Genomic DNA, 13,931 nt, shown 5'->3' with positions numbered 1-13,931 from the left:
ATGCTGGAAAAAGAAAATTCGAAAGATAAATTAAATGTGCCACCAGGAGAAGTACGAAGCGATGGAGCAAGACTAGCCTCGACAAAACAATTGAGTCCATTGGTTTATTGGGCTCAGACGGCATACCAAATCAATCTTAAAGTGGATCTTAAAGATGCAGAGGTAATGTGACGGCACTTAGTTCCTAGGCGCAGTTCAAACTCATATTTTTTTGGATTTCACAGTTCGCAGATGTGGATTTTACACCCAACAAACTTTATTTCAAGTCCAAAGGTATCGGTGCCAGGGGTCTGAACGACTATGCTTTCGAAATTACTTTTTATGGATTTATCGACGATGAGGTATGATAAGGAATGACATGAAATATCCTACTAGAGTACATAATTCTGCTACTCTTGCTTCGCCACAGGAATCTCGTTACAGAGTGTTTGATAACAAAATCGAATTCAATATTGTTAAAAGCGAAAAGGGATGGTGGCCTCGTCTTGTTGCCACTCCCCAGAAACCCCATTGGTTAAAAATTGATTTTGATCGTTGGCAAACAGAAGACGATTTGGCCGAAGAGGAAAAACCACGAAATGTTCAGGTATGAATTGAATCGGATTTACGCCTTAGTTTACCTCTATGTTGAGTGAACTGTTGCAACACGTTTGTTCCATTTCAGGAAGACTACTCACAGGAATATGAACGCTTGCAAAAAGAAGAAATAGGCTATATTAAAGGTGAGATAATTCAAATTGAATAGAGAAGGAATAATAAATAATGAATATCCTCTCCACAGAAAGCTCCAAAAAAGTATATCTGGTGATATACAACTTGGTGCAGTTTGTTGGCTTTCTATATGTTTTAAGTGTTTTAGCCGTCAGATATTATCGAGATGGGCCATCTATGATACCAACCGCATACGCATTGGTAGGCAATGCTATGAAATTTATTCAATTGTTACAATATCTGGAAGTTTTGCACCCAATGTTCGGATATACAAAAGGTTCGCCAATAATACCATTTATGCAAGTAACTGGAAGAAATTTTGTTCTTTTCGTGATGATTGAATTTGAAGAAAGGATGCAGTCGAAGCCTGCCGTGTTTTATGTTTTCGTAATATGGTCCTTGATTGAAATATTTCGGTAAGTCTATGAAATAATAAAAAAAATCATTTTATTATTTTTGGTTTCTTTTCAGGTACCCGTACTATGTTAGTCAAATATTGAAAATGCAGTATGGTTTACTGACCTGGATCCGCTACACAATATGGATACCTCTGTATCCACTAGGCATACTTTGTGAGGGAATAATTATATTACGAAACATTCCGTATTTTGAAGAAACGAAACGTTTCAGCATCGAAATGCCAAACAAGTGGAACATATGTTTCGACATGCCGACTTTCTTAAAAATCTACATCATCGTACTAATACTCCCCGGATCATTTATGCTTATGTCACACATGGCCAAAACAAGAGCCAAGAAATTAAATAAGCGACAACGATCACGAAAACTCAGTGAATAGAAATGCAATCTCTTAACTAAATTATTTATATTGTGCTCACTTGATCTTGATGTGTATCTTTGTGGCGCATACAAATAAAAATTTTAATATCGTAACCAAAGAAGAAATTATCCATTTTATTTTCTATTTTTGCAAAAATTTTGCATAAATAAAAAAGGCCATAATAAACTAGAAATTAAATAAGTAAAACAAGCATTTTTATTTCGAAATTGTTTCTCGCTTATAAACTTCAATGATTTATACAAATCCAAATTAGTTACAAAAAGGTATTATTCATGAGCCAAAAATACTATTGGAATTTAAGTTAAAACATTCCTTTTTAAATAATGAACTACTGATCATAGATTGGACAGCCTATTCAATTTACCCATCAAATAATTATTTCACTTCAGCTAGAATAGGAATTTTGTAGTTGTTTACCAGTTGCTTATAGGCAAAGTTATAATTGAAAGAAGCGTAGAAGTGGGTTGCAAACTTTCAAAAAAAAGAACACGTTGTAAACTCGTGAATTCATGACTATGTATAGCAATGCAATTTTGACAATTACCTTCCAGTTCCCACTTTTCTCCTCTAAACTAATAATACTATTGAAATTTAAGTTAAAAAATTCCTATTTAAATAATGAACTACTGATCATAGATTGGACAGACTATTCAATTTTCCCATCAAATAATTATTTTACTTAAGCTAGAATAGGAATTTTGCAGCTGTTTACCAGTTGATTATAGGCAAAGCTATAATTGAAAGAAACGAAGAAGTCGGTTGTAAATTAAAAAAAAACACGTTGTAAACTCGTAAATTCATGACTATGTATAGCAATGCAATTTTGACAACTTTGACATTTCTCCTCTAAACAGTGCACGGTTTTCCATAGACAAAACAATCGTATACTGGCCAAATACTTTGCATAGTATAGGTGACGAATAGTAACATGATACCAATAAAATACTGACATTGGAGAGCCAAGTGCGTAGTTAAACGAATCGCATTATGCGGAATTGATTCATAGTTTTAAATTCTTATACGAAAAGTGGCAGCAACAGTGCGGCGAACGTACACAAGGACACTGCCAAACGCTCTATTCAAAACACGCAACATTATACATACACATATTATTTATGGCTTTCGCGAACAACATGTAAGGCCACTGTTCCAAATTCGTCCTCCAATGAATCTTTAATGTTTACATATATTTCAGTGTTTCGTACATTTTTTGTTTTTTTTTTTTTTTTTGTTTTTTAATATATTTTGTAAAATACTTACCAGAATTGGGAAACTTTAGAAACTCCTCGCCAATTACTATGTTACTACGTGTTTTCCTTTTCCTTTCATTCACAACAACTAATTCGTGTGGGGTAGGCCTTCGTAGAGGAACTTCGTTCGCGTGAAGGATATAGATTGCTTGACACTTGTAGTTAATACCTTAACATGGACTAGGCTCCAGACATTGTTCCAATTTAACCTTTTTTGAATCAACAAATAAAATCATGACACAACTCCACATCGAATGCATTTTATCGCTTTTAAATAAAATGATGTGCGCTACGACGGAGCAGCAGCACAACAAATATATAAAATTTTTTACACACTTTTAGCACCCTGCTCTTGTTCGAACATACTTTTGCACAAGCTAATCACAGAAAAATTGCGAAAATTGCATTGCAACACTCCATTTACTACAAAAAATACACAAAAATCCATCGTCTACACAGGACAAAAAATTATTACTGTTGCCAACAACGGCCAAATGACAGACAGCACAGAGTTGTCTCGTTGACATTTCGAAACAAACGTAAGGTTCAAAGAGAGCCGTTGTCAAAAGAGTATATCACTGTAATGTAAGTAATCGTTTGAACATTTGAATTAGAATGTGACGCCGTAAAATACTGTCAACAACATGTCGACCGGATGCTTAAGTGTGCCATAAGTAATTTCATACATTAGCATTTGTATCACACAAATTCAATATCTCATCGAATAAAGTTGTTAATTAAAGAAGGGTAGTCTCTAAGTTGTCGCTGTACTCTTCCAGTAGTATTTAGTCTGTAACCAAGGTTTTATAAACCTTGTCTGCAACTTTGTTTAAATATATATATATATATATATATATAGTATTCCATGGTATAATAATAGAAGGTAAAAGCAAGTGTTGTTGTACAACAAACGTTACAACAACCACATGGAAATTTGTTTTTGTAAGTTTTACTAGTGTCAATGTCATTTGACAGAAAAATGTAAACAAACAAATAAATTATATTTATTTTAAAAATGAAACATTTTCGAATCCTCAAAATAAAGTTTGAAAAACATGAATGAAAATCTATCTAATTTACATTTCTATCGCTTCAACATCTTACCTATAATTGAGATATTGCCACTTATATGTGTAAGCGTGGTTTTATATTTATCGGGATCGGTGCGTACAAATTTATTTACCTCAAAAGTTAAATACATACATGTGTTTCAATGAATGTTACCTAAAAATTTTTCGATCAATTAAAAAAAATGTTTTCATCCATTATCGCCGTTTTCAATTGGCACAGATGCAAATAAAGTCCTTGCGTATTTGGGTAATACGGACATCTAACAAACTCTATAAAGGTGAGAAGGTGAGTATTTTTGTACAGAGCACAATAAATTAGGTACGACCCTTAAAGACATTCGAAAACGAATCGTCCCTTTAGATGAACTCCCAACCTTTGAGAACAAGTTGGGAACAAGTAATAAATTATTGTTTTTGACCATCTGCATAGACAAATTATCAGTACTTTTGGGATTGTGGCTTTATACTTATTCATCATATGTGATATTGAACTTCTTTGGACATCTATTTGCCCACAATGCGTTTTATTAACCCCAATCCGAAATTATTACAATTTGTTTACTAAATATTTATTAAAGTTACCTCTTACCACTCATGAAATTTTAAACTTTGCGAAAAAATATAATTATACCTATAAACTCCGATTTGATTCTTCCTCTAGAAGTGAGGTTGAGGTTGGCTCGGGCGTTAATAATGCCAATGATTTTATATGGCTTGGAGATTTATTCCGGTACTTCGCATTTTATTTTACATTTTGTTCAGTTGGCGGTAAGCAGGACTGTTCGTTATGTTTATAATTTGAATAATCGTGCGCATGTAACGCCGTATGATATGAGATTCCTTGGGGTTTTATTTCATGACTTTATTAAAATACGTTTAATGTTGTTCTTTTTCAAAATGATGAAAGCTCAATCGCCTATGTTCCTATTTCAATCGTTTCGTTTTTTGCACTCTACGCGACTTAATCAATTGTCTGTTCCTAATGCTTCTCTTCTTATGACAAATTCTTTTGTGGTTAGAACAGCCAGAATATTTAACCTGTTTCCTATTTATTTGAGAAATTTTAGCGTCTCTGTAAATATTTTTTCAAAATTGTTGTTTCAGATATTTTCTGGTGATATTAATTGATGCTTTTTTGTATCAATTCCTGTTGGAGTTGACCTTTGGAAAATAATAGATTTATATTTTGGTGGTTTCACCTGTTTGTTCTTGCGCTTTGTGCCTATTATTTTAATTTGTGAAAGTTTCTGAAAGTGCACTTAATATTTTTTATTTATTCTGTTAATATGTAATATATATATATATGGTATTTACGATTGTATGAATTTATGTTTTAATTTTTTGAATTTTTATTGTTTTTTTTTTTTTTTGGGTAGTTTATCCTTTATTAGGTTAAGCATATCATATGCATTTTGTAATTTATCTTAAATGGGCCTGAAGGCTTTGAATTACAAGTTAAATAAAATTGAATTGAATTGAAAAAACGGTATTTTTTAAATTCGTCAGAGTTGCATATGTTTTGACCCAGCTAATATCGAGTTATGTACTTTATCAATAATTCAGCCTGACTATTTTGCAAAAACAAAATAATTTTTACAGCAAAATACCAAACATTTCTGGGAAAAAATACAATTACACTTCAATTGAACCTAAAACGTGAAAAAATACCAAGTTGATATATTTTTGAACTTCAAATAAAGAGATTACTACATATTTTCATGTTTTGACTACAACTGTATGTTTAAATATAAAATATATGAAAATACAAATTTTAATGTTAAATAAACCAATCACCATTTTTGACTTTGTAGTTTTTATTTCTGCAGTATCTGCATTGTTAGTTATTAAATTAGTATTCATGCTAAGAACAAGAAGAAAACACGACAAATGTGGTCTTTCTTTGTAAAATTCTTCAGCTATCAAGTTTCCAGTTTTTCGCATTAATTAAAATAATACCTTTTATTATCATGCATTAATATTTACAATAAATTGTTTACAATTTACAAAAAAAAAAATGGTTCTAAACTTTTTATTTATCCGTAACCAAGGCCAGTAAGCGAATTCATAGAGAAAACTTAAGTTTAAACTCAATGCTTCTTTTTCGCCTTTAAATAAAAAACACAGCCAAAACACAACACAATCTCTAATTTGTAGGATAATTTACTTGAAAATCTTCTTTAAACTCTTGAAATAGTCCAAATGTGCTTCACAAAGACGATATAAATTAAAATTAATGTTGGCAAGATATTAATCAAGGTTGATATTAATATTTTCGTTTTGACGTCTAACATAATTTTGTATGTATGTATAGGTTTCAAAATATGATTTGACAGCCAACTTTATACTCAACTGTGCTTACTGTCCGACCTTATATAAGCCTTGCTCACCTGTGCTTACTGTCCCCGACCTTATTTAGGCCTTGATCCGTTACATAGAATAACATAATTGGTATGTTCCCGTACTGCAAGAATCTACTATTTTTTACTCCGTTAACACTTTTTTCCTTTATGATATCGAAGAAAATAGTAAAATCGAGTAGATTCTTGCAGTACGGGAACAGACCAAATATGTAATATTTTCTACAATATGCAAATATAGAGAAAAACACTTTGTTCCTCTGTGCATAAGAAAAGAAAAATTAAAACGTAATGTTTTGTTTAAAATACTACATTTATTTTATTATATAGAATTACATCAATTTAAGTTTAAGGTTTCGTAAAATATGTATGTATATGTATATGTAAGAATATATCAAGAGTGAAATACATATTTATTTAAAATGTCAAAATTAGTCTTTACACGATAAAAATAAAAAGATATACAATGTGAAATTTTGATGTTTCCTTGTCCATCTGGGCGATTTTCAATCCGTCTGTTTGTGTACATATATATGTATGTGAAAACATATATACACATCGTATTAATTACTAAATAGGCATAATAATACAGTACATACTAAAGTGATATTTAAATAAAATTACATACAACATATCGTTATGCATCTAAGAACCGATCCTCTTGAATTTACCGCATCATACGACATTCAACGCCCAAAAAAAGGAAACAAATTACAGTTTATTACTCCATTACTCCATTTTAAATAATGTGGTCTCAAAGTTCAATTGATGATGTTGACAATCTAGTGCATATAATTAACAATGTTATGGTTTTCCGCAGAAAAGTATAGATTAACGAATCTCAATTGTGCAATGCCTAGCGAATGCGGTTTCGTAGGCAGATGCTGATAAACAATATGGTACGGATGTAAATGAGAGGCCAATGTATTTTCAATTTCGCCCAAAAACTAGTCTGTGCAGCACACAACAAAAATTCATTTAATATCGATCTAATATTTACTATGTATACATGGTACATTAATCCTCTTATCGCGCCGTCTGCGATCTACCTCTCTGGTTTGTTGTTGTATTTGATGATGTTATACCGCTGGTAACTGCGGCATTCATATTTTTGGAACAGCGAATGCAGATGTAATCGTCATCTGCTTTGATTTGGCTACGGTTAAGACCGACACAGTACATATGGAACCATTCATTGCAACCACCGTCACACTGAACCCAGTCCACTTCGCGACCTGTTGGTTTGTGACAATTTTCCGCACGGCACTCTTCCTCGTCGTCCTCTTGCTGGACAGTTTGTGATCTTTGAGAGTTTTTCTTTTGACTTGCAGATCCCGAACTGTTGTTGCTTGTATTGTTATTTCCTACCCGTTTTCTGTGCTTTTTCTGTGAACCGGGAGCTAAGCTATTTGATTGCGAACCACCATTTGCTTGTTTGGTGGGCGTAAAGTTTTCAGAATTTTCTTCAGACATCTTTGAAGTGGCATCGGATTTTCTGGCGGATTTTTTAGCTGACGTATTATTGGAGGCAGACACCGATTGTTTGCTTGGGGTGACAATTTTTTTTCGTGGAACCGGACATCCTGTTGCTGGGTCAAGAGACCGTCGCTTCTTTACAGAGGTGCTAGAATTTCGTCCATTACCACTGTTACTGGTACTATTGGGACTACTCTGTACAAGCAGACTATCGTTGGAATCTTCCGCTGCGGAATTGACACTGGAAGGCGGTTTGGGTTGGTTATGATTTTGTTGTTTTAACATAGATTGATGCTGCTCCACCAAAATAGCTGCTTCCGAGTTACTGGAAGGTTGAACTGCCGATAGTACACGCCAAAGCTCTTGCGATTCATCGAGTGATACTTCTAGAAGGTCACCTTCCATCATAAGTTCATCCAAGTTGTCGGTTTCACTGTCTGACAATAATTTTTGGAAGCGGTGTCCATTATTCGAGTTTGCGGCATCGTCAATTTGAAGTGATTCTTCTTCTTCGTCGTCGTTGCTGAAATTCTCCTCGACAATATGAAGACGGTACTCGTCATCCGAGTCGGCATTGTCCGAACCGTCGTCCTTTGAATTTCGTTGACTACTTCGTCTTTGTTTGCGATCTGCGCCGGCCAATTTTCCCGTCTTACGTTTCTTCTGTTTACAGCGTGGTTGGGAAGCAGATGTAATAACCTCTATGGCAGCTACTACATCAGGACAGGCCAGGGCTTTACGTGCTCGGTCTTGCCAGTTCATGGCCCTTTCTGCGAGACAGCGCAGAGCTTCGTCCTCTGGTAAACGTATGGGGAGAGTTTGCAAAGATACCAGCAGTGGTAAAATTGTCTCAAGCCGAGGTCTTTTAGAGCGTACACACGATGGACATAACCATTTCGGTCTCTGACCTTCTTCTGCTTGGCAAAAGACACGGGCGGCCGGCGGTGGAACACAGTCCTCGTGAAACCAATCTCTACATAATTGACAATTAAACATAACACCCTGAAAGGATGATTTGCAAAGGCAATATTCGTCACGGGTTGGTTTTTTGTTCATGTTAAGTCTTCTCAGTTCTCTCATGTCACGCAATTCCTTCTCTTCTGCTGATTTGAAGGAATCAACAATTTGAGCTGGGTTCATTTCTTTCACGAAATTATCTTCAAATGGTTTCTTTAGATCACAATCGATTATAACTGGCTCTGACCTGGGCATAAGCACTTCCAGTAATGTGTAAAACGTATTTCTTTTCAAGAATGCTCTCTCTGTATTTTCCTTCCAGTCATGTGCACTCTTTAGATGTCCCTGCATGCGCAGAAGCTCTTCCAGTTTTATGGGAATAGTGGAACCCCGAGCAACAATGGCTTCGAGTGTGTGACAATATGGAAAGTGATCGTTGGCTTGTAACTGCTCTACAGACCGTAGCCAATCTTTTGCCTTCTTCAGTCCGTCCTTCAGAACACCGTACGATGGGACTTGGCCCTCAATCTCGGAAGCAGTCTTCAGAAATTGTTCAATTTCGTCCAACTCGTGTCGCTGTATATTGCAATTGAAATACTTGTTTGCTTGACATTCCCAAGCTTCGATCGAGGCACCTATTTCCTGCAACTTTCTAATCTCCTTATCTATAACAGGTTCGGTAGGTTCAATTTCGGCCACGTTCAGTAATGCTTTTATATCTTCGTAGGTAAGTTTACCACTTCCTGCACGAAGTCCCTGTGAACGCCTGTACCATTTAAGTTGTCGGAGTCGCATGTTTAATTGTTGAATCTGAGGTAGCTCTATGCGTAAGGAATTCCCTTCCCCAATTATTGCTTCCAACTCGGACTCCTCCACAGATTCTAGAGGTACTTTCAAAATCTCAGAAGTACGCTCCAAAAAGTTTTTACCCAAAACCAGCAACTCACGAACTGAGGCACCTTCGTCTATTGTGCAGCAGAGATTATCGATTTCTTGCACAAAAAGCTCAAGCTCCTCCATGGTTAATTTGTACTGCGCTGCTTCTAAATTATTATCCGAACGTGTTCGAACCTGAAAGCACAAACGACAATTAGAAACAAATTATCTTTATCGCATACATTAATTCATACTCACTTTATTAATTCCCAATTGCTGGATAACCGTCACACACTTCTCTGCTTCTAACACGGCGGCGTTTAGGCGATCAATAAGTAGGGATGATGGAAATTTCTTGACTTCCGCTTCTTTGCAGAGTTCTTGCAACTCCTGCAGGGTTACTGACGTCGGAGTGTTTGCATCCACGATATCCCGGCAACGGGACAGCCACCTCTCGAAGCTTTGAGCTTTCGATTTTAATTTTTGCAGCATTAATGGCATTTCGTCCAGTGTATAGCGATACAAAAGTGTATGTTTTTCGGGAGGACAAGTACACAAAACAGTGTAATGTCGCAGACACACGATCCCTTTTGTGCATTCACATGACACAGCAGAAAGGAAGCAAGTGGTATTGCACTCTTGGCAATGGCGTTCATCATCAGGAATGAGCTCAAAGGCTTTACGTTCGGCACGTGTGACTCCCCATTCAAGTAGGGATTTGCGTAACTTCTTTTCCGAATCCACCATCTCCGCCATATCTATGTAGCAAGCGGTGGCTATGCCAAATGTAAGTTTTGCAGGCTCCAGTGCCATCTTACAGACCAACTCATCGTGGGAAAACACACAAAACCTGCGCAACATTGAATAGTGGTTGATGCATTCACGCCCCATCTTTAGCCAATCTGCGGGTGCAAAGTTGACAGCTTCCGCAAAGTTGTAGCCTTGATTAAAACCAGCGTGGTAGGCGCGGGGAAACGTTATCACAAACTCTCCGGCATTTTGATCTGTCCGGTACACCGGAACACGGTTATTCATCAATATATTGGGATTCATTATTGTAACCAATTGGTGAAGCAAGTCTGGCTGCGATGCAAACAATTCGGGGGCCGCTTGTTTCATAGTTTCTTCGAATTGTTCTGCACAACTACCAGGCACTCCGTACCATGTCTTTGGCTCGCCCCAATGCAAATAGTTTATCGAATAGCTCCAGTGATCTTCGTTATGCCAACAGAATGCTGCAAAGCACATTCCCACATACATCCACGGAGCATTCATTCCACTTATGTCCGCGTTAATATGACCGAGAATTGAATCTTCGAGCAGTGGCAAATTGTTTAAGTTCCAACTAGATTCGGCATATTCCTGATCACCTGGCAACAAATACAATGAGCTTTTTGTGGGAAATCCGGAACCGTGATCCATTGTATGCAGGTCGGCTCCATATTCAACTGTAACATCTTCGTCAATTGAAGACACAATGCGCCAAAATTCGCGTTCCACCAAATCCGTGGGAACCAAATGGACGGGCTTTCGAAAATAGTCCATTTTGAACTGATCGGCCATTTGTCCAAATTGCTGTAGTGTATATTCTCGTTCTGCCTGTTCGAATCCAAACGCCTCAGTGGGTTTACTTACTTCCTCAACAACGCAACGTGGACAAAGCCATTCTCCTAAAAAAAGAAACGTAATGATGATACAGGGCCTCGATATGTGTTAGGAAAATAAATTTGATAAACTAGTCAAGGGAATTCGAAGTGACTTAAAATCGACTTCTCATTTGTGCATAGAATTTTCATCGTTTTAAAACGAATATTTATCAAATATTTTAGTCGGAAATCACTTCAATTTATAAGTATATGTTTTACAAAAATATTATATTTCGATAGATTTGAGGTTTATTTGAAAGTGATTGTATATAGTCCCTATATAAACAACTGTAGTATCTACATATATTATATAACAAATGTACAATATGAATGATTTCAAACCTTTTGGTATGCTCGATAGAGGCGGCAATAGGCAGAATGTATGATATGAATCATCACAGCCGTCACAAAGGAGCATGGATTCCTCCACATCTCCTCGATTGCAGATGTGACAAATGTATTTCATAAGAGGATCCACAGCTGCATTGGGATCGGGAGCCTTTTTCTGGGCAGAAACTCCATTTCCTGCGTTTGAACGACCTACTGCTGAAGCTGCCGAGGCATTGAAGCAGTTCATTAGGTCTCGTTTAAAATCTTCTTTTGTTTCAGTTTTAACTGATGTCCGATTGGATCCGAGTCCACAACTGGCATTTGAATTGGCGAAACGTTTAGAGCGCCTGGCATTGTTTTCATTGGGTGGTGCTATCTGCTGGCGAGTTGGAATTTCATGAGCTTTATAATCCGTACCATCTTCCATCTTCACGTCGGCTGCTGTAGATGAACCAGTTACAGATTGGCCAAGAACTTTTCCCGATGTATACACTTCAAACGGATGAAGTATGCGCTCGTAGTGCGCTTTTAATGTGGCACCAACGCTTTTGCTCGATGGGTATGACATTCGGTTAGCTACTTTGGCCCATTTCCGTTCCCTGGTTGTTTGTTCCATGCCACCTTCTTCCTGGACCATGCGGTGTAACGTGTACAAATCTAATGCCTTCCTTTCGACCATGGGAATCTTTAGAGAAGAGCCTTGCAGTTCCCAAAACTTTGCTATCTGGTCCAAAAAATTCAATTTTACACGTGTTTTTGCCTCGAGCTCATTTAGACGCTGAACACGAGGAGTAAACTTGAGTTTATCCACATCGACGGCGAATGGTGGAGACCAAGATTCTGGTGGCAAGATTTTTGCAATACCACATTTCTCAGCTATTGGACGTATCTTACTTATATAAGCCAAGGGATTTTTAAATTCCTCCGGAGTAGGTCGGAAAACTGGACACTCATGTGGTGTATCAAAATGAAATTCTTCAGTTTTATTCATATTGAATGTACTCGAACTATGCGGCTGAGAATGGTTCTTTTCCTTCCGTCCGGAGCTAGTCGGCTGGGGACAGCTACTGTGGTATTTTTTGCTGGCACTAGATTTTTCTTCATTGCTGCTTACCGTCGGTCCAGCACTTGTATCTGAATTTAGTCCTTGTTTCTTCTGAGCAGATTCACTGCCACTTACATTACCACCGGTCGATGTTCTTGCTCGAAGTCGCCTGGCTGGTGTAGTAGTACCATTAGTATTTGCCGATGCCGAAGCTGTTGTAGCTGGACTACTAGACGTGCTGCTACTGTTACTATCAGCATTGGCGGTGATTTTTGTCGACATTTTCAATGATATTTAAATATTTTAGACTAAAAAGAGAATACAATTCCATTATATTAAAATTTAGTATCATTATTTTTTTAATTATAAATGTCTGGTTTTATTCGTAGGAAGACAATCAAACATGTATGTAAATACATGGTACAATTATAAAAGATAACTGCGAAACTACAACAAATACTACTCAACAACAACCACATAGAAAATTCATTAAAGTCGGTCTGTCGGTCTGCATACTCGATATTTTGAAACAATTTGTACAAAATTTGGTCCTTTTACCTAAAACTTCACAAAAGACGTTAAATGTTACAGGAAGATTTTACTCAGTAAAGTTGTTACGAACAAAAAAGACAATGGATATGATTGTTAACTCATGTGTTTTTTAACAAATTTAAAAAATAAAAAAATAATATATATATATATATACTTTACTAAATTGTTATTATAGGACTTTTCCCACAGTATTGCATAAAAATTTCATTTTTTTCGATTACGGGAAAACCTTCGTGTTTGTTCCTAAGGGCGGCATCGATAAAAATTTCATAATTACATATATTATTTTAACATTTTAAATTCTAAAATATTCTTCTGTTAGTGAAAGCTTTTAAGATTTTTTTTTTTTTTTGTGTCTTAAGAAACTTGAGCTGTCGGAACAACTCTAGTTTAGTAAAAACGATCAAATTTTTCTGAAATTTTTTCCAGAGGTAGGTATTTTTACCCTAATTATGGGGATATATTTTTTTCTTGGGGGACGTACCCGGTTACCCGGTTATTTGACCCGGAAGTTCGGGTACGGGTACCCGGTTATATCCGGTTCTACGGATCCGGTTAATATAATATGGGTATAATTTTAAAGGTTATAAAAATACCTTTCCATTGAGTGGTAATATGATGGGGTTATCTCAAACCATTTTGGGGATATAGTCAAAAAACTGGGTTTTGGTCCCCGATTTTTTTGAAAAACTCCCTGAAAGTCGAACTTGGGTCCATTATAGTCCCTCTCTAAACAGTACCCAAATGATAGACCACAATTTGCCCTTTCCAAAATGGTGCGATATGTGGCTGTATCTGTTGTGGATCAAAAGATATGGGCCTTAGAACCCTATAAAACAAGGAAAATCTTTCTACATGA

The 13,931-nt window shown here is 36.3% G+C and overlaps 2 protein-coding genes across 2 annotated transcripts; one reads left to right on the top strand and one right to left on the bottom strand.

Annotated features, from left to right (window-relative positions):
• On the top strand, positions 1-1,519 carry LOC133325776 (very-long-chain (3R)-3-hydroxyacyl-CoA dehydratase). The gene is made up of 6 exons (XM_061534498.1): positions 1-162; positions 225-341; positions 410-586; positions 665-722; positions 782-1,127; positions 1,183-1,519. Exons 1-6 carry the CDS (start codon positions 1-3, stop codon positions 1,508-1,510), a joined length of 1,188 nt encoding a protein of 395 aa, XP_061390482.1. The 3' UTR covers positions 1,511-1,519.
• A 5,626-nt stretch (positions 1,520-7,145) lies between these two features.
• On the bottom strand, positions 7,146-12,811 carry LOC133325780 (lysine-specific demethylase 5). Its single transcript, XM_061534502.1, has 3 exons — positions 11,488-12,811; positions 9,758-11,169; positions 7,146-9,694 (listed from the first exon to the last, which is right to left on the bottom strand). The coding sequence occupies exons 1-3, from the start codon at positions 12,800-12,802 to the stop codon at positions 7,217-7,219; spliced, it is 5,205 nt and encodes a 1,734-aa protein (XP_061390486.1). The 5' UTR covers positions 12,803-12,811; the 3' UTR covers positions 7,146-7,216.
• Positions 12,812-13,931: the final 1,120 nt, after the last annotated feature.

This window comes from Musca vetustissima, unplaced genomic scaffold, assembly GCF_032173495.1.
Source record: "Musca vetustissima isolate MV318-11 ecotype Yass unplaced genomic scaffold, APGP_CSIRO_Mvet_v1 utg37729, whole genome shotgun sequence".
Lineage (NCBI taxonomy): Eukaryota > Metazoa > Arthropoda > Insecta > Diptera > Muscidae > Musca > Musca vetustissima.
This window is presented reverse-complemented; position numbering and strand designations above follow the sequence as displayed.

Excerpts from the sequence above, each read along its gene's own strand:
- LOC133325776 (XM_061534498.1), top strand. The coding sequence starts at position 1 with ATGCTGGAAAAAGAAAATTCGAAAGATAAATTAAATGTGCCACCAGGA. Across the intron at positions 342-409 it reads ATGGATTTATCGACGATGAG|GAATCTCGTTACAGAGTGTT; the intron begins GTATGATAAGGA and ends GCTTCGCCACAG. Across the intron at positions 587-664 it reads AAAAACCACGAAATGTTCAG|GAAGACTACTCACAGGAATA; the intron begins GTATGAATTGAA and ends GTTCCATTTCAG.
- LOC133325780 (XM_061534502.1), bottom strand. The coding sequence starts at position 12,802 with ATGTCGACAAAAATCACCGCCAATGCTGATAGTAACAGTAGCAGCACG. Across the intron at positions 11,170-11,487 it reads TCTATCGAGCATACCAAAAG|GAGAATGGCTTTGTCCACGT; the intron begins GTTTGAAATCAT and ends TTCTTTTTTTAG. Across the intron at positions 9,695-9,757 it reads AGCAATTGGGAATTAATAAA|GTTCGAACACGTTCGGATAA; the intron begins GTGAGTATGAAT and ends TTGTGCTTTCAG.